This window comes from Diceros bicornis, chromosome 36, assembly GCF_020826845.1.
Source record: "Diceros bicornis minor isolate mBicDic1 chromosome 36, mDicBic1.mat.cur, whole genome shotgun sequence".
In the NCBI taxonomy this organism is placed as follows: Eukaryota; Metazoa; Chordata; class Mammalia; order Perissodactyla; family Rhinocerotidae; genus Diceros; species Diceros bicornis.
This window is the reverse complement of record NC_080775.1, coordinates 33389323-33407359: the sequence shown is the minus strand read 5'-3', so window position 1 is coordinate 33407359 and position 18037 is coordinate 33389323. Positions and strand designations below refer to the sequence as shown.

General features: G+C 47.7%; 1 protein-coding gene across 1 annotated transcript; it reads left to right on the top strand.

The window, feature by feature from the left end:
- The first annotated feature begins 12218 nt into the window (after window positions 1–12218).
- On the top strand, window positions 12219–15100 carry FZD8 (frizzled class receptor 8). The gene has a single exon (XM_058532791.1). It carries the CDS (start codon window positions 13008–13010, stop codon window positions 15090–15092), a length of 2085 nt encoding a protein of 694 aa, XP_058388774.1. The 5' UTR covers window positions 12219–13007; the 3' UTR covers window positions 15093–15100.
- The last annotated feature ends 2937 nt before the right edge of the window (window positions 15101–18037 follow it).

Below are 18037 nucleotides of genomic sequence, written 5' to 3'. Positions count from 1 at the left end.
ATGCACCAGGGGATGCAGGCAGAGATATTCCGTGTAACACTAAGCATGCAGGTGAAATTGCAGAAGCCCCCAAACTGCTCCTCAGGAGTGGAGTAGGTAATCAAGTGTGGCTCATTCATACAACGGAATACTACTATCAGTTTAAAGTTTTTAACCAGATCAATATTAAGCAATATTATATAAAGCTATTTATTAAAGGATAGATACAATACTAACTGTAAAATATGTTAAAATTCATTCAAAACAATACTAGTTTATGTATACATACGTACGCATAAAAAGTGCAAAAACATTCAAGGGTTCAATTCACCGCATCTTTAGGATAGCGTTTACTTCTGGGGAGAGAGAGGGATAGGGTGTGGGATTTTAGCCATATTTGTAAAGTTTTATCTATTTAAAATAAAAGAGATCTGGGACAAATATGTCAAAATATTAACACATTAAATATGGCTTGTGTATTTATTGCATTTTCTGTATTTTCTATATGTTTGAAATATTCCATAATATAAATTGTTTTCCTTTTTATAAAAGAAAACAAACCAAATTATTATGGCGGAGGTAGAGGTGTACTCCCTGAGTTACCAAACAGTTGAAAAATAAGATATGAGGCAGCTGATGGAAGATAAAATACATCTTTATAACCAACAAAGCTGATATTAGAAAATGTTGCTTTTATTTATGGACTGTTTCCTAATACTAAACCTAGCAAAGACCTTACCCTAGGTGGCTGGCAGTCCTGGAGAGAGGCAGGCCCCTCTCTGCAGAAACAGAGCTGGCCAGAGGGGCAGCAGAGTGGAGAAGGGAGGGAGGACAGGGCAGTGCATACCCAAGGCCTCCAGAGTCACTCCAAATAAGAGGGAGGAGTGAGCGAGGGGGGCGGCCGGGGGGCCAGGGCACAGCAAGGAGCACTGTGCCAGTGGAGATACTTCACATAGAAGGAAATATCAGAAGGGAGAAAAGATACTTCCCAAAATTATGTATATAATTGTAACACATTGAAAACCCCCAACACAATAATTGTGCTGTGAGATCAGCATTTATGTGAAGCACTCAGAATAGGGCTACTGTTGTCATGTCTGTGCATATATCCAAACTTTATGAGACAGTGGTTAAGAAAGGTACAGGTCAGCACTGATCTTTTTTCTGAACTTAAGTGTGCATATGATGCCACAAATATCCATAATTGATATCTTCAAATGTTTGTGTTCATCAAAATAGCTTCATCGAGTTTTTCTAAAACCGATGTTCTTGTCCATTGCACCATTTGAACTCACTTATATATATTTTTATCTGTTTATATGTCGTAGTTTGGTGCAAGATTTGCTTGGAAGAAAGGATTCTGCTGTTTAAAAACAATGTGTTGGGCGGGCCGGGTGGCGCGAACGGTTGAGTGCACGCGCTCCGCTCCGCGGCCGGGTTCGGCTGCCAGGGTTCGGATCCCGGGCGTGCACCGACGCACCACTTGTCGGGCCATGCTGTGGCGGTGTCCCATGTGGGATGGAGGAAGATGGGCATGGATGTTGGCCCGGGCCCGTCTTCCTCGGCAGAAAGAGGAGGATTGGCAGATGTTGGCTCGGGGCCCAACTTCCTCACAAAAAGAACAATGTGCTTTAGTGCTTGGTACTGGAATGAGCCTCATCTGTGAAACATGACTTTTAATCTCTATCTTGCAGATTTCCCATGAGGCTTAGACATTATAAAAGAGCGGAAGATAAAGACAGAGATGGATACAGTCACATAGCCGAATGCTGGTTGCCTAGCCAACATCCATCTCTACTTCCGTTCTTTCTTTCTTTCCTATAAACCCTCATTTTATTCAGATATTCACCTCCCTCCACATGGCCAGGTACTTCAGAGAAAGGTGAACTAATTCTCAGCTCCAGGAGATGGGGGAACCTGATTTCTTTAAGCCAATTGTGGTAATCGCACTCCTTTTAGCAACTGTTGGTTTAGCAATGGGGATTCAGCCCAATACAGCCAACGAAGTCTTCCAGGGGACTTCTGGGAAAGGTGTCCTTCTCCCAAGAAAGAGAAAAGAATGAAGTAGCCTCACTGTTGTTTGTTTGTTTGTTGTACCTCATTAAGATGTTGTCTCTGGATGTGAAGCCCAGAACTGCTGCAGCCATCTTCTGACCCTGAGGTCACCACTGCCAACACCTCAAGGGAGGCAGGATACAGACATAGAAAGGACCTGAATCCTTGATGCTATTTTTGAAAATCGTTATCAACCAACCTGGGAATCTACCCTACGTCTGTACTTCTTGTCATGTGAGGTAATAAATTTCCATCTTGCATGAGCCAGTTTGAGTAGGGTTAACTGTTCCTAGTTGCCAAAACATCCTAAATAATAAAAAAGTTCAAGCCTGGAGCCTGGCACATAAAAGGCATGCTGTAAATGGCAGCTAACATTATTATCCTACTCCAACCTGCCCATCCAGGCTCCTCTCACTAGCCTCAATACATCACCAGTGTACCACAGATCAGACTACTCTCCATCCTTATTCTGGTCACTCCTAGTCTTAAGTGACTATTCCCTGTAGTAACTATTAGCATAGAATCTAAACTTCATTTTCTAAGCACAGTTTTTATTGCTCACGTGGGGGATTTAGGAACAAGGCTCCCATTCATCACTCTGCAATTATGAATTATAGGTTAGGATTCATTCTGTTTAGTTATACCTACATTTTTTACTCTAATCAAAAAAATTCAGATGTATAATTTCAATGGATTACCTTCCAGCAGAAACCTTGGTATTTTATTACCACAAGGCAAGCAAACTCCAATAGAATCCTAATAGAAAATGAATACTTTCACATTTTTGACAGATAAAACATAAAGCGAATCTTTCTGTCTTATTTATTTTAAGACTGGAGGACAAGACCAAAGACATCACAAAATGAAGAGACGACGCCACCATAGATGTGGAGATAGACATATTTTTTGAAATAGGAATCCAGAGACCACATGGATCCCACTGGAAAACATAACGATTTAATAATCAACAGAGTAATAGACCAACAAATAAAAATAGGAGTCCCCCCTTTTCAGCCCCTAAAAGTAGCAGAACATGATAAGGGCAACATATCTGAAGACAAGATTCTCCCCCAAGACTGACAGTTGCTTACTGAGGCACAGACTTGCACATGGGAGTGGGAGCACATGTGTAATGTAAAAAGCCACCTGGGGGGGTCTGGCTCACCTTAGGGAGGACAGGGGAATCTCCTGGAAGAATAATCCTGTCCTAACAAGTCCAGCAATCACATTAGACTAAATTCAGGTGTGTAGGCAAGATTTCGTGAGCCAGGGGCCTCTTGGACTAGCAACTACAGAAGAAAAGCAATTACCAAGATCAGTACAGAAGCAGCGCTCCGTCATTAGGCCACAAATATTTTCCTGAGAACTATGATGGTGTAAATAGGAATAATGTACAGAAAGTGAAACTGAGTAAAGACACAAAATGCTAGAGGAAAGGTAGAGAACAAGTCAAGTTGAGTACTTTCATGCAGGCGTAGTTCTCTAGAAACTGGTTTGTTTGGGGCGCTAGCTGCAGGCGGTTGGCATAGGCACAGCCTAAAACACCCAGACGGTCTCAGCAGGTGATTGGAAGCTGTTCTTTGCTCAGCCCTATCAGGCTCTGGAAACCACACAGGTGAGAAATAAATGTTCATCTCAGGCAGTCCTCATTAGTCAAGCTTCCCAGCTGTTTGGAAAGGCATTCCTTCAAGTAATCACCCCGCAGGGAGTCTGTAAGAGACAGGGACAGGAGCAAATACTACAAACCACCCAGCTCATTCTGCCAGACGGAGTCATTCTCCAGCCCAGCCTGGCCAAGAGGCCCTAAAGGCAACTGGATTTCTGAAAGCAGGAATATACTACACTCTTAAGTAAAATATATTGCTCTAGTGAAATAAATAACTGGAACCCTATTAACAGATCCCACCTGCATGTGGTTATAGGGCAAAGAAGAAGAGAAAGGACTTCAGCTCTGCTGATAACACACCAAGAGCACAAAATTCTTCTTCGAAGGCCACCATACAGACTACAGTATCTGACCTTGGACAGCAGCAGTTAGACCCCAAGAGACACTGGCCTCTCATCACGTAGTGTGACAGGCCTTGGGATTCAAGCAGACACCCTTGGTTACCTACCCAAGGCTATTCCCACCCTTCTTCTTGCTGGCAAAGCCCAGATTTTGTTCAAGTGATCCCTCCTTGCAAGGCCGGGTAATGGCCTCAGTGATGTGGCCTGTCGCCCAATTCTGAGCCATGAGAAGTAAGAGGAAGTCACTTCCAGGAACGTCTTCTTGGCTCTTAGAAAGATACACAGGGAGAAGAATGTCACTTTCTTCCTCTGGATATTGGGGTATGAGAACATGAGACTCGATCTGTAACCATTTTGGAACCACAAAGGGAACTGACCAACACAAGGAGGCTGCAGAGAAAGGAGATGGAAAGGACTGGGTCTTGAGGAGATGGAAAGGACCTGGGTCTTGATGGCGTCATGGAGTCACAGAATTAACCAACTTTGCAGTCATCCCACATCCAGATCCCGGGTAATGTGAGATCGTGTGTCCTCTGAGCCACTGTAGGTGAGCATGCTGTTACGGGAAGCTGAAAACAGATTCTGAACTCTGTAGACCCAAATGTAACCTCATCAAAGGTGCAAATTGTATCAACTGATTGAATACAAATAAAAATGTTTCTGTTCAAGAAAAGTTCTTGCTGTTACATGAACAAATGTAACAAATGCAAAGGCAATTTCCTCTTCATGATTTGTAAATGCTTTGTCGCTTGCCTAGAATATTCCACCTCTCCTCAAATAGGCAACCTCCTGATCCTTCTTCAGAAGCTCTGTGAAGGCCTTTCCTAGCTCTTCTTCTAGGCACGTTTAGTTTTCCCTAATATTACTTCTGTGTAGTATGTCAATACAGGCATTGTAGTTGTGTATCTGTAGCTGCCCCATGTGAGTTCCCTGTAAAAGAGATAACGTCTGTGATGGCTAATTCTATGTGTCAACTTGATCACGGGGTGCCCAGATATTTGGCTAAACGTTATTTGTGATGGTGTTTCTGGATGAGATTAGCATTTGAATCCGTGGACTCGGTAAAGCAGATTGCCCTCCCCGATGTGAGTGGGCATCAGCCAATCCATGAGGAGACTGAACACAACAAAAGGCAGAGGAAGGGAGAATTTGCCACTTCTCTGCCTGACTGTTTGAGCTGAGACATCAGTCTCCTCCTGTCCTCAGACTAAGAATTACTCCACCGGCTCCCCTGGTTCTCAGGCCTTCAGACTTGGACTCGGCTACACCACTGGCCTTCCTGAGTCTCCAGCCTGCTGATGGCAGATCATGGGACTTCTCAGCCTCCATAATCACATGAACCAATTCCTCATAATAAATCTTATATATCCCACTCGTTCTGTTTCTCTGGATAAGCCTAATACAATGTCTTATCCATCTTTATAGCCCTAACACATAACATAAGACCTGGCATTTAGTTGGTGTGACAGTTTTAAAACATGGCCCCCAAAATGTTTGACATTCCTTCCATTTTGAGGAAGGTCCATGCTCCTGTCCTTGAACCTGAGCAGGCTTTTACAGCTGCAACCAATAGAATACAACAGAAGCTATGCTGTGTGAATCTGCAGCTAAGGCATAAAAAAACGCCATGCAGTTTTCACCTGGTCCTCTTGAGATGCTCACTCTAGGGAATGTCCATCATGTAATAAACCCAACTACTCTGAGGCTGCCATGCTAGAAAGAACACGGGAGGCGCTCCAGTTGACAGCCAGCATCCTATGAGTCTGCTAGCTTAGTCGTTTAACCCCACCAAGCCTCCAGACGACTACAATCCCACAGACATCTGACTGCGACTAGAGGACAGATCCTAAGCAAGATCCACCCAGACAAGCCCTTCCTAAAGTCCTGACCCTCAAAGTTGTGAGCAGAACATAATGGTTGTTTTTAGTCACCAAGTTTTGGGGTCACTGTTATGCAGCAATAGTAACCAGACCAATTGGTACTAGATAAATATTTACTGAATTTATGAATGAGATGTTAAAGAGAACTTCCTACCATTAAAAAATATATATTTTTTTTAAAAAGTGAAAAATTGGGATAACTTCATTCTGTGGTAATTTTTGTGGTCATAGACACATTTCCTACCACTCTGTACATTAAGAGTAAAGTCTTATGAAGCTCAATTCATGTGTCAAAGTCCAGGCATTGTGCATGGCACTTTTTCACACTTTTAGCTCTTCTAACCCTCAAAGCATATGAGGGACCCTTATATTTGTCATTCCGCACTTTAAGCTGGAAGAAGTGAAGCTCAGAGAGGCTGTAGGTTACCTGACCACATGGGGAGCAAATAACTGAGCTGGAATTCCCCCAGGACTGCTTGACCCGAAGACCATTTTCCTCTCCATCACTGCCACCGTCTTCTTCAGTAACTTTTACTTCACCTATAACCAGTAAAAAGAAATGCTCAAATAGTTGGTATGTCAATCTGTAATGCCATGGAGATGACCTAATGTCATGGGCAATGGGCTGGGTCAGCCTCGGGGAAACCTGGGAATTGTGCCAAGGACAGGCAAGGCTGGCACCACCAGAAGTCTGGCCTCTAATGCCAATTCTGTGCCCTCCAGCAACAAACTTCCTCCCTCCTTTCCTCCCCTCGTCCCATCCAAACCACAGGTCCTCACTCAGCAGAACAGCTCTGGAGCACTGGGATTCGACGACCCAACCAAAGGTGAGGACAAGAAGTCAGTCTGTGAATCAGCTCAAACAATTTGACAGCATATGGTTGCACGTGGTACAGAATCCATACGGGTGAAAAAGAGCTAGCTAAGACATGGTCCTTGCTCTTTGGTCATTTTGATCCAGTAAGGAGAAAAGATAAAATACATAAAAACAAAGAACAGCGCAATACATAATAAGTGCTCAGGCCAAGGCCGTTTCAAGATAATTTTTTCTAAGTATAAAATTCAGATCATTATAAAAAAAGAAAAAAATTTCTCCTAGTTAATCCAATTCAAGCACAACTATAAGTAACATTTTGATGACCTTCCTTCTAGTCTTTTTTCCTATGCATATATAATCATATAATTGGGCTCATACCATATAGTTCTATATCCTGCTCATTTCACTGACCAGTATATTTTGAACACATTCTAGACTAGGTATTTTTCAAACTGAACCCTACTGGACTGTGTTTTGAGAAAGCATACCAGGAATTTATATTAATGTTATGATATTATCTCAATAAATTCAATACATTAATGCACCAATTTTTTATTTTATCTTTATAAATTATTATACTACAAATTATACTTCTTATAAACAATAAAGTTATTCCTATAGAAGTACATCTGCTTCTAAGAGCAAGCAAGACTCAGTCCAGAAAAAAAATCAAGTGCCGTCACCTCTCGAATAAAAATTCAATGTGTTTACCTGAATCTGGTCAAAAAGAAATATAAAATAGAGAGAAATGCCATTGTCATCTCTACCACCCCCATGCCCTTAGTGCCCTCATAATTACTATTCACATTACTAATCCATGTAATGTACTACCATTTTAAATGGATCATTGTTACCAGAAGTAAACTCTTGCCTACACCAAAATTTTTTTGATATAAAGGTTCTTTCACACCTATAAGCCCTTCAGAGATGGGATTCAATAGTTTCTCCTACATTATAGTTAATTTTGTCAATATAAAAAAAGTCACTTGGTATGACTTAAAGGAAAAAAAACTAAAATTCCGGAATTGTGTCAATGTTTTTAGTGAAGTCTCCAAAAGGGAGGGGAGGGACTTAATAAAAAGGAATTTAGGAGTTACACTACACAGTTCATACATATTATAAATAAAACAAGCAGTAAACCATTTGACATTTACTTCACACTGCCTGTACAGAGAACTGTATTGTGTGAACTTCAAAAGGAAAAAAATGTAGATCATCAAGGTTTTCTTGGAGCTAGATCATACTTAATTCACAGCCCTGAACAAAATACTCGGGAAGACCAGGCATATTGGCTAAACGATATTGCTTGAAAGTTCATTTCAAATAGTAACATGTGGCCGACTGTTGTTTGTCTGCTTAACAGCCATTCTCCCCTCACCAGCTTCCCTGCAGACCCTCACTGTCACAGCCTGTCCTGCAGCTGGTTCAGACCAGTGCCACCTAAGGGGAAGTCGGCCAAAGACCTTTAAGGAAGGATCTTCTTTTCTCAGAGCAGAGCCGCATAGAGGAGGTCCTGCCACTCTTCCTGCCTTGGCTGTTGTCCTGTGAAATGTGATGACTCAGCAGTGGGTCCCCTGTAACCAAAGGGGAAGCCAAGAGACTAGAAGCCCACCTGCAGGCCTAACATGGTTGAGCCACAGAACGAACCAATGGTGGAACTTCCTGCTTCCAAATTTATTGACATATGAGATTAATTAAGTGTCCTTCTTGGCCAAGCCAGTTTCACTTCGGAGGTCTTTATTGCCTCTGAAAGTTCCCAAACTAATGTACAAGAGAGATGCATCCTACATGATAAGAGTTTCAGCATCTGGACAATATTCCAGTGTGATGAGGAAAACAATCAATTGTTGATTTTTAAAACATATTTTAGCATAATCATAAAATTAAATAATGACAGCACAGGTGCTATTTTCCAAAATGGCAGCCACATGTCAATCTGATTCCTTGGCCAGTGGCACATATTTGCCTCAGTCATCTCCGTCCATGACACTTGGCCTTGTTACAGCAGACACAGCAACAACTACATCCTTCTGACAGGATCCTTTTCCCAGTGGTGAACAAAATAGAAGAGGAAGACCTTTAACAGAGTTTAACGTTAATATGGAAGAGTATAAAAATAATCTCATCCATTTTAATTCTAGTAGAGACTGAAGCAAGACCAGTTAACCTCTACCTTCCTTCTTCCATCTATGGAGGGGTTGACTCAAGACATAATCTTTTGAAAGACAGATTTAAAAACACCAAGAAACCCTAATATTACCCAATAGAATTTTATATTCTCTAAAAATGTAGTACTTGATTGTTTCCCTGAAAGAAAATAAGCTTTTAGGAGAAATAACTGTTGTTTTATATAGTGCCTGAGAAATTTCTTTAGTTACTGAAGAGTTCTCTGTTTAATCTCTGGAACATATCATTTTATTGGTATATGTTAGACCCATTGTTGTTTTAAGAGTTTTACGTTGGATTTTTAAACTAAAATCCACTGAAACATAATTTCTCCAAAGTTTCTTAAATTGGAGACATACAATACGTTGATAGTCTCCTATCTCACTTGGTATCCAATGTTTGGTAAAACATCCCCTCCTCTGAGTTAATTCGTGCCTTCAACTGTTTATATTATTATGCTGTGGGCTATTCAGTAACAAGACATCTGTTCAGAAATCCCCCTAGAAAGTTTCCTACATTATTTATGTCACTACTAAAGCTATTTCCCCTCCCTTAAAAAACAGCTGCTTTACATACAAAAGAAAAAAATCATTATTTAGCCGGCCATGTTGATAGATGATTCTCGTTTGCTTTTAGCTAACCAGTCATTGTCTTTTATATGCTAACTGGTTTCCTAAATCTCTTCTGCTCTCAAAGATTGTCAAGTAGCCATTTAATTTAATAGTAAATTTTAAATGCCATTCTTATATTCTCTCAATTAAAAGTAAATTTTTAATGATTTTTGGGTAAACGGTTTTAATCTCACAAATCGGATTCCCCAAATACCTTATAACACGATTTTTGAAAGCTCTGAAGTTTTGTCTGCTTATTTTCTCCCGCAAGCTTAATATACTTACCAAAAATTTCCACATTCCACATCATTACGGCTTTCATCTCGTCTCAAAAGAAAAAAGAAAATTTAAATGCCAATTAAAAGCCAAAATCAACTATTTTCAGCCTCAATTTTCAAATGTCAGCTTGTTTTTACCTAATTCTACTAAATTTATACGGTGTAATTCTAAACTTCACAATTTGACATTTCCCTGCTGAAGAAAAGCAGTAGAAACTTTTCACCATCTGTGTTGCTTTTGGAAACCAGCCCCTCCCATCTGCGTCCGAGCAGCGCAGCAGCGCCAGGCTGGTCTCCACTGCGCTCAGAACTGGAGCCCCAGAAATTACCTGTCGTTACTGTGCAGTTGAGCGTTCTGGACAAGGGCCCTCTACGAACAAGGGACCCCCAAAAGAGAGAGGTGACTTTCTGCATTCGACCAACCATCAAAGGGAGTTCCGATTAGGAGGAGAGGGGAAAGGAATGGACAAAAAGACCAAGTATTAAGGGCGAGTCTTTGCATTTTTGAATACAGACCATTTTCTGCTGAATCAGCTAATATTTCTGAAGCCTTTGAATTTCTGATTCCTATCGAGTTTAGTTTTTCCAAAACAAAATTGAGAAGGCAGGTTTATTTTTCAGTATAAAGAGGTTCCAACTAGACTTCAGTTTTAAAAAAAGAAGAAAAAGACGATGGCGGTATAACTACAGCCTGGTGGATATACCTAGAATTCTTGGCCCAAATGCAGACCTTGACAAAAACCGGGGGTGGGGGGGGGGGGAAGGTCCTGCCTGTCTATTTAGAGTGTGGTGCCTAATGAGGTGCTAACTAAGCTAGAGAAAACAGGAGGAGGAAGACATGGATTCCATTAGCTCAAGCAACAGACAAATGCTGCTCGTTATGTTTGTTTCAGGACAGGAATTGTTCTTAAATAGATAACCACCAACTACCATCACCCCCACCCCCAAAAAACGGAACTGGCTTCAAATGTACCTATACTTCTGCTTCTCTGTCCCCACACCCTCGACAACTTTGGTTTCCTAGTCCTATTCGTTCCTGCTATGAAACCTGACAAACGGCAAAAATCTCGAACCTGAGAGAGAGAGAGAGAGAAGCGAGGGAGGAGGGAGAGATGGAGAGAGAGAGAGAACGCATTTTGCCACCCTCCTGGCTAACTGAAATGCTTGTTCCCGAGATTACAGTAATTACAGCCCCAGCGTGAGTTCCATACAAACGCTAAATGAAACAGCACATCAATTAAAAAATAAACACTCCATTCTAGGAGAAAGACAACCCCCTGGGACGTCCTAACAGGCGTAAATGAACCTGCCAGGCCGCCGGCTCCTCGGCCCCCCCTCCCGGTTTTAAGGTGGTTGCGGAGCGGCGGGGGCAGCGCCGTTGGCCGCGTCCCAAGCGGCTGCTAAAAGCAGCTCGTGTCCCACTCCGCTCGGTACAGAGCACGGATACGTGTCCGCGCGTCCGCGCCAGGGCGCAGCCCCGCCTTCCCCGGCAGAAAAGGAGGCTCTGGCAGAAACATGTGAACTTTGGATAAACGTACGTATGTTCCAAAAGTACGAGGGAAAGAGAGAGAATCCAGCCGCAGAGTTTCCAGTCTGTCCTATTTATAAGGTTTTTTCTTTTCTTTTTAAGGAAAAAGGGAATTATTTTTCATAAGGAAGCACTGTGTCCCGCATGCTTTATGTATTTTATCTCACCTAATTATCAAAACTCCCTTTGAGAGCTGTACAATTACCCCAGGTAGGGAAACTGAGGCTCCCCCAGTCACTCAGCGGAGGCGGGAGGAGAATCGAGGCCCGTCCTTGTGCCCCGCGCCCCTCGCGCGCCCGCGACTGGGGTCCCGGACCCCTGCTCCCTGGCCACCCCTGGTCCAGCCCCACCATCCGAAATGAACTGCCGTCGTTCCACTCTCCCATATTCCAAGCCTCGAAGACCATCATTCTGAGAACCCCAAGAAGGGCACCCCTTCCCGGGTTCCCCGTGGAAGGGCGCGGGCCCCCCTGGCCAGCGCTGCACCCACATTCGGGGAAACGAGTAGGCAGAGCTTTACTTGTTCGAAACGGGCCTAGGAAAGCGCGCGCTGCCTAAAACCCCGTCCCCAGTGCCCAAGTGCAGACTCAGGGAAATGGAACCGAGACTTCAGACGCACTGGGCGCCCTGGGAACAGCCGTGGCAAACCTTGGTCTCTGCGGTCAACCCCAAGGTTACCAAAACTCTCCATCCGCAGAAAGTGCGCATGGCCGTGCGGACACTCGGGACCGCCTTAAGGAAGGCTGAGCCTTGGGAGCGTGTAGACCCCGCCCCGCCGCCCGGCGATTGGCGCGTCCGGCCGGGGGCGGAGACAGGGTCCGCGCCGTATAAATATTCATGAGCCGGCCGGGCGGTGCGAGCGGGGCCGGAGCCGGGAAGTTGGGTGAAGGGCGCTGCTCCCGCCGAGGAGGAGGCGGCGGCTGGGTGCGGGCCGCGCCGCTCAGGTGTCCGCTCCGCCCTCTGGTCTGGATTTGGTTCTGCGTATCTGGCGAGAAGGGGCCTCCCACACCTCGCGCGATTGCTTGGCCGCAGCGCGGCGCGGACTTTTACCGGAGGCGGGTCCGTCAGTCCCGGCGGCGGACCGACGGGCCGATACCGGGGAAGGAGGGCGGCGGCCTCGGCGGAGGCGGGTCCCGAACTCCGGAGGCAGCGGCGCGGCTTTGGGGGCGAGCATGAGCCCCCGGGGGCCGAGAGGGGGCCGCAGGGGCTGACCCGGCAGGGGAACGGCCTGGCCCAGCCATCTTGACTGCGCACCGCGGCCCGTAAGGAAACTTGCTGCGCCGCCGCCCTCTGTGCCCGGCAAAGTCACCGGCGCCGGCGCCGCGCGGAGAAGTGGCCCGGCGCGCGGGAGAGAAAGCGAGCGAGGGACGGACGATGAGCCGGGGCCAGCCTCGCTGCTCCGCGAGGACTGAGCTCGACCGGGAGTGAGCAGGGAGACCCTCGGGGACTGGCGTGCACTCCTGCAGCCGCCCTCGTCTCCCCGGAGCGGCGGAAAGGAGGTGCGGACCGCGCCGTGTGGACGCGTCCCGCGAAGGGACTAGGTTACCGGCAGATCCCCTCCCGTGAGAGGCAGAAGAGAGAGCAGCAGGACACCCGCCCTCCTCTTCTCCGGCCCTCTCGCCGGATCCCCCGGCGCCCCTCCGCGCGCCGCCTGGAGGGCGAGGGCTCAGGGCTGAGGCGCGCAGCATGGAGTGGGGTTACCTGTTGGAAGTGACCTCGTTGCTGGCCGCCTTGGCGCTGCTGCAGCGCTCGAGCGGCGCGGCGGCCGCCTCGGCCAAGGAGCTGGCGTGCCAGGAGATCACCGTGCCACTGTGCAAGGGCATCGGCTACAACTATACCTACATGCCCAACCAGTTCAACCACGACACGCAGGACGAGGCGGGCCTGGAGGTGCACCAGTTCTGGCCGCTGGTGGAGATCCAGTGCTCGCCCGACCTCAAGTTCTTCTTGTGCAGCATGTACACGCCCATCTGCCTGGAGGACTACAAGAAGCCCCTGCCTCCCTGTCGCTCCGTGTGCGAGCGCGCCAAGGCCGGCTGCGCGCCCCTCATGCGCCAGTACGGCTTCGCCTGGCCCGACCGCATGCGCTGCGACCGGCTACCCGAGCAGGGCAACCCCGACACGCTGTGCATGGACTACAACCGCACCGACCTCACCACGGCCGCGCCCAGCCCACCGCGCCGCCTGCCGCCGCCACCTCCCGGCGAGCAGCCGCCCTCCGGCAGCGGCCACGGCCGCCCTCCAGGGGCCAGACCCCCTTCCCGCGGCAGGGGCGGCGGCAGTGGGGACGCGGCGGCGCCCCCCACGCGCGGCGGCGGCGGGAAGGCGCGGCCCCCTGGCGGCGGCGCAGCGCCGTGCGAGCCGGGCTGCCAGTGCCGCGCGCCCATGGTGAGCGTGTCCAGCGAGCGGCACCCGCTCTACAACCGCGTCAAGACCGGTCAGATCGCCAACTGCGCGCTGCCCTGCCACAACCCTTTCTTCAGCCAGGACGAGCGCGCCTTCACCGTCTTCTGGATCGGCCTGTGGTCTGTGCTCTGCTTCGTGTCCACCTTCGCCACGGTCTCCACCTTTCTCATCGACATGGAGCGCTTCAAGTACCCCGAGCGGCCCATCATCTTCCTCTCGGCCTGCTACCTCTTCGTGTCTGTCGGCTACTTGGTCCGCCTGGTGGCGGGCCACGAGAAGGTGGCGTGCAGCGGCGGCGCGCCGGGCGCGGGCGGCGCGGGGGGCGCGGGGGGCGCGGCGGCGGCCGCCGCCGCGGGCGCGAGCGCGGCGGGCGCGGGCGCGGGCGGCGCGGGCGGGCGCGGGGAGTACGAGGAGCTGGGCGCCGTGGAGCAGCACGTGCGCTACGAGACCACCGGCCCGGCGCTGTGCACAGTGGTCTTCCTGCTCGTCTACTTCTTCGGCATGGCCAGCTCCATCTGGTGGGTGATCCTGTCGCTCACGTGGTTCCTGGCGGCGGGCATGAAGTGGGGCAACGAGGCCATTGCGGGCTACTCTCAGTACTTCCACCTGGCCGCGTGGCTCGTGCCCAGCGTCAAGTCGATCGCCGTGCTGGCGCTCAGCTCCGTGGACGGCGACCCGGTGGCCGGCATCTGCTACGTGGGCAACCAGAGCCTCGACAACCTGCGCGGCTTCGTGCTGGCGCCGCTCGTCATCTACCTCTTCATCGGCACCATGTTCCTGCTGGCCGGCTTCGTGTCGCTCTTCCGCATCCGCTCGGTCATCAAGCAGCAGGGCGGCCCCACCAAAACGCACAAGCTGGAGAAGCTCATGATCCGCCTGGGTCTGTTCACCGTGCTCTACACTGTGCCCGCCGCCGTCGTGGTCGCCTGCCTCTTCTACGAGCAGCACAACCGCCCGCGCTGGGAGGCCACGCACAACTGCCCGTGCCTGCGGGACCTGCAGCCGGACCAGGCGCGCCGGCCCGACTACGCCGTCTTCATGCTCAAGTACTTCATGTGCCTCGTCGTGGGCATCACCTCGGGCGTGTGGGTCTGGTCGGGCAAGACGCTCGAGTCGTGGCGCGCCCTGTGCACCCGCTGCTGCTGGGCCAGCAAGGGCGCCGCGGGGGGCGGGAGCGCGGGCGCCGCGGCCGCGGGGGGCGCCGGCGGGCCGGGGGGCGGCGGGGGCGCAGGGCCCGGCGGGGGCGGGGGGCAGGGCGGCGGGGCGGGCTCTCTCTACAGCGACGTCAGCACGGGCCTGACGTGGCGCTCTGGCACGGCCAGCTCCGTGTCTTATCCAAAGCAGATGCCGTTGTCCCAGGTCTGAGCGGAGGGGAGGGGGCACCGGGGGGGAACGGGGAGGGGGCGAGGAGACCAAGTGCTGCGAAGGGACACTCGACGGGCTGAGGTTCCCACCCCTTCACCGTGTTGATTGCTATTAGCATGATAATGAACTCTTAATGGTATCCATTAGCTGGGACTTAAATGACTCGCTTAGAACAAAGTACCTGGCATTGAAGGCTCCCAGCCCAGCCCTCGCTCCTCCATTGATTTGCGAGGAGCTCCTCCCGCCAGGCGTTAATTTCTGCTGGCAGAGGAGGGTGGACTCTGCTGCGTCTCCGGAGCCCAAGGTTTGCAGCCCTTGCTGGTTGCCGCTTGCTGAGCTTGAAGCCAGACCTACAGATTTCCCCCGAGGGAGCTGCCTTTCTCCCCGCGCTCTCCTGCGTGAGCTCTTACTCCTAACATATCCTGGACGAGGGAGGACCGCGACCTAACCGGATTGCACGGTTTGGGTATTCTTAATGACCAGGCACATGCCTTAAATAAACAAGAAATGTCTTAATTATACACCCCAAGTAAATACGGGTTTCTTACATTAGAGGATGTATTTATATAATTATTTGTCAGATTGTAAAAATGTGTAAAATATGTACATATCCAAAGATATACAGTCTGTACATTTTTTGTAAAAAGTTTAGAGTCCACCCCTGTAAGAACAAATATAAGTATTCTATTTTGTCAATAAAATGACTTTTGATAAATGATTTCAACATTGCCCTCTCCCCCGCCTCTTCTGAACTGTTACGTTTAAAGTGCTTGCTAAGGACTCGTTGGAAAAATGGACGTTTTTCTGGTTTCTCATTCTGTACACTGACCTTAGGCATGGAGAAAATGACCTGTTAAACTCGAGTTCTTAAGTTGTTAGCAAAGTAAATATCACTGTTGAACTGAAATCAAAGCTGAGTTTCTGCACCTTCCAAAAAGATGGTGTTTTTCCTGGCAGCCCTTTTCTGATCCATGGATGACAACGCTCACCTCAGTGTGTGTAAATGAGCTTTTGCAAGGCAGTGATTCCACACAGGCCTTGTTATTTATCGTGTATCGTATCACTAAAGGCTTCAAAACCCCACGTTCATTTCTCGCGTGCGTGATTTTGGACACCTGCTTGTGCAGGGACTGGGCACACTGCTGAGTGTAGAGGATAACAGTGGAAACCACAGATCACACCTGACAGTACAAGTCACTTGACAATCTGGTGCTGGAGCACGGCAGTCTTTAAGGGATTAAACTAACGGGTTAACGTCTTAATAACCTTCCAGGCTTGTGTATATCAAATGTGCTTCTTTTCCTAGAGAAAAAAGCTATTGTTCCTCTGTCAAGACTAAACTAATTTATTTGAGCAGAAGGCTGTTGAATTAGCAGAAGAATGCTTTGGCAATTGTCGAACTTTTTACCTGTCTGCCCAGCGGCTCAGCACATCATTCCTTTAAGAGGAGCCAAATGAATAGGGTTAATCTGTAGGGAACTTGGTCTTTTGAGTTTGAAAAACTTTGATCTTTTCTCCTCTCCAAATGTGTTGTATAGTCTGAAGTTTCTTTCCCTGCTGCCTGGCTCCTCTTGGTGCAGACCAATTGGCCACCGCGGAGCCTTCAAGTTCTTCCATTAAAGGGATGTGGGACTTTTACTTTAAACGGAGAGCGAGCAAGGGAGAGGAAGCCGTGTGACAGCTAGTGAAGGCCAGAGGCACAAGTGCACACAGCCTTTCAAACAGCTTTTCCGGCATTGTTAGCCAGCCTGCAGGCAGCTAGGCAAGGGTGGAGCCTTACAGAACAGGGCTCTGAATGCCCCACATGTGGTCTGTGCACATAATCCCCCAATTTAAAGCGTTTTCCTTTGCTGGACAATTGCATTACAAAACTCCCTTCTTTTTCGCTCCTAATTGAACCAATGAACTATTATAAACTACAAGTTTTTCTTAAAAAAAAAAAAAAAAAAACAGAAAAAAACCTCAGTGCCTAAATTCTATTGACTAAATTCTGGCAAGTTTTCTGAACTGAACCTTTTAAAGCAGAGGAAGTACAAGCTTCTTCAGCAGACATTTCTCTTTTTCAGATATTTTTATTCCTCATGCTTGTTATTTTCTGACAGATTAGCAATAATTTAAAAGTAATTGGTAAGGTTGTGTGTTCATACTGAAAAGATAGCCCCAGGTCCCTTATTAACCTGTCAATCAAGATAAGAAATGGGCAGCTACCCTGCTAATGATGGGGCATCAGACATTTGGGGCGGGAGGGGCTTGTTCTCTGCATCCTGCCAAGATGTTTGTTCTCTTTACTTCTCCTAATAGGAATATTTAGTAGTTTAAAATTTTTTTTAATTAGTGGGATAGAAACTACTGCCTTCACTGATCTTTCTCACGTAAGAGGCTTTTAAGAAGAATTTCTTGGTAGAAACATTTTGCAAATCCCTTCCAGAGTCATTCCTGGTGTTAATTGGATTTTTAAAATTAGATCTGCAATAAGAACTCCTGCTTTAGCTATCACGCCGATTTTATTTTTTAAAGTCAGGAGCATTGTAAAAACTTCACCTCCCGGCAGTTTCATTCGTGAAGGAATTACTCTTTTGTAACGTAGGTACCAATAGGTGGCCTGCATTGAGCCCATGTGGTGACTCTCATGGACTGTAGTGTACATAAACCAGCCGTAAACGTGCCATTTTCAGTTAGAAAGTAGAATTTTGAGGGCAGTTCCCATAGTCTTTGCCACATATGTGGGATGGAGACAGCAGGGATGGAAAAGTCACTAGTTACCATACTGGTTTTCTAATGTAGTCTCATCATGACACATTTTCAACTATGTGACACAGTGGGAAATGTTCAACTTTGAAGATTTTTTCTTTTTTAATTCTTCAATACATCCTGTAAAATGCCCTATTTGATAACTTTTACTAAATGGCTGTAAGTGTGCCTGATATAAGCAAGCTTAATAAACA

What these genes read in the sequence shown, in the direction of transcription:
- FZD8 (XM_058532791.1), top strand. Translation starts at nt 13,008, where the DNA reads ATGGAGTGGGGTTACCTGTTGGAAGTGACCTCGTTGCTGGCCGCCTTG.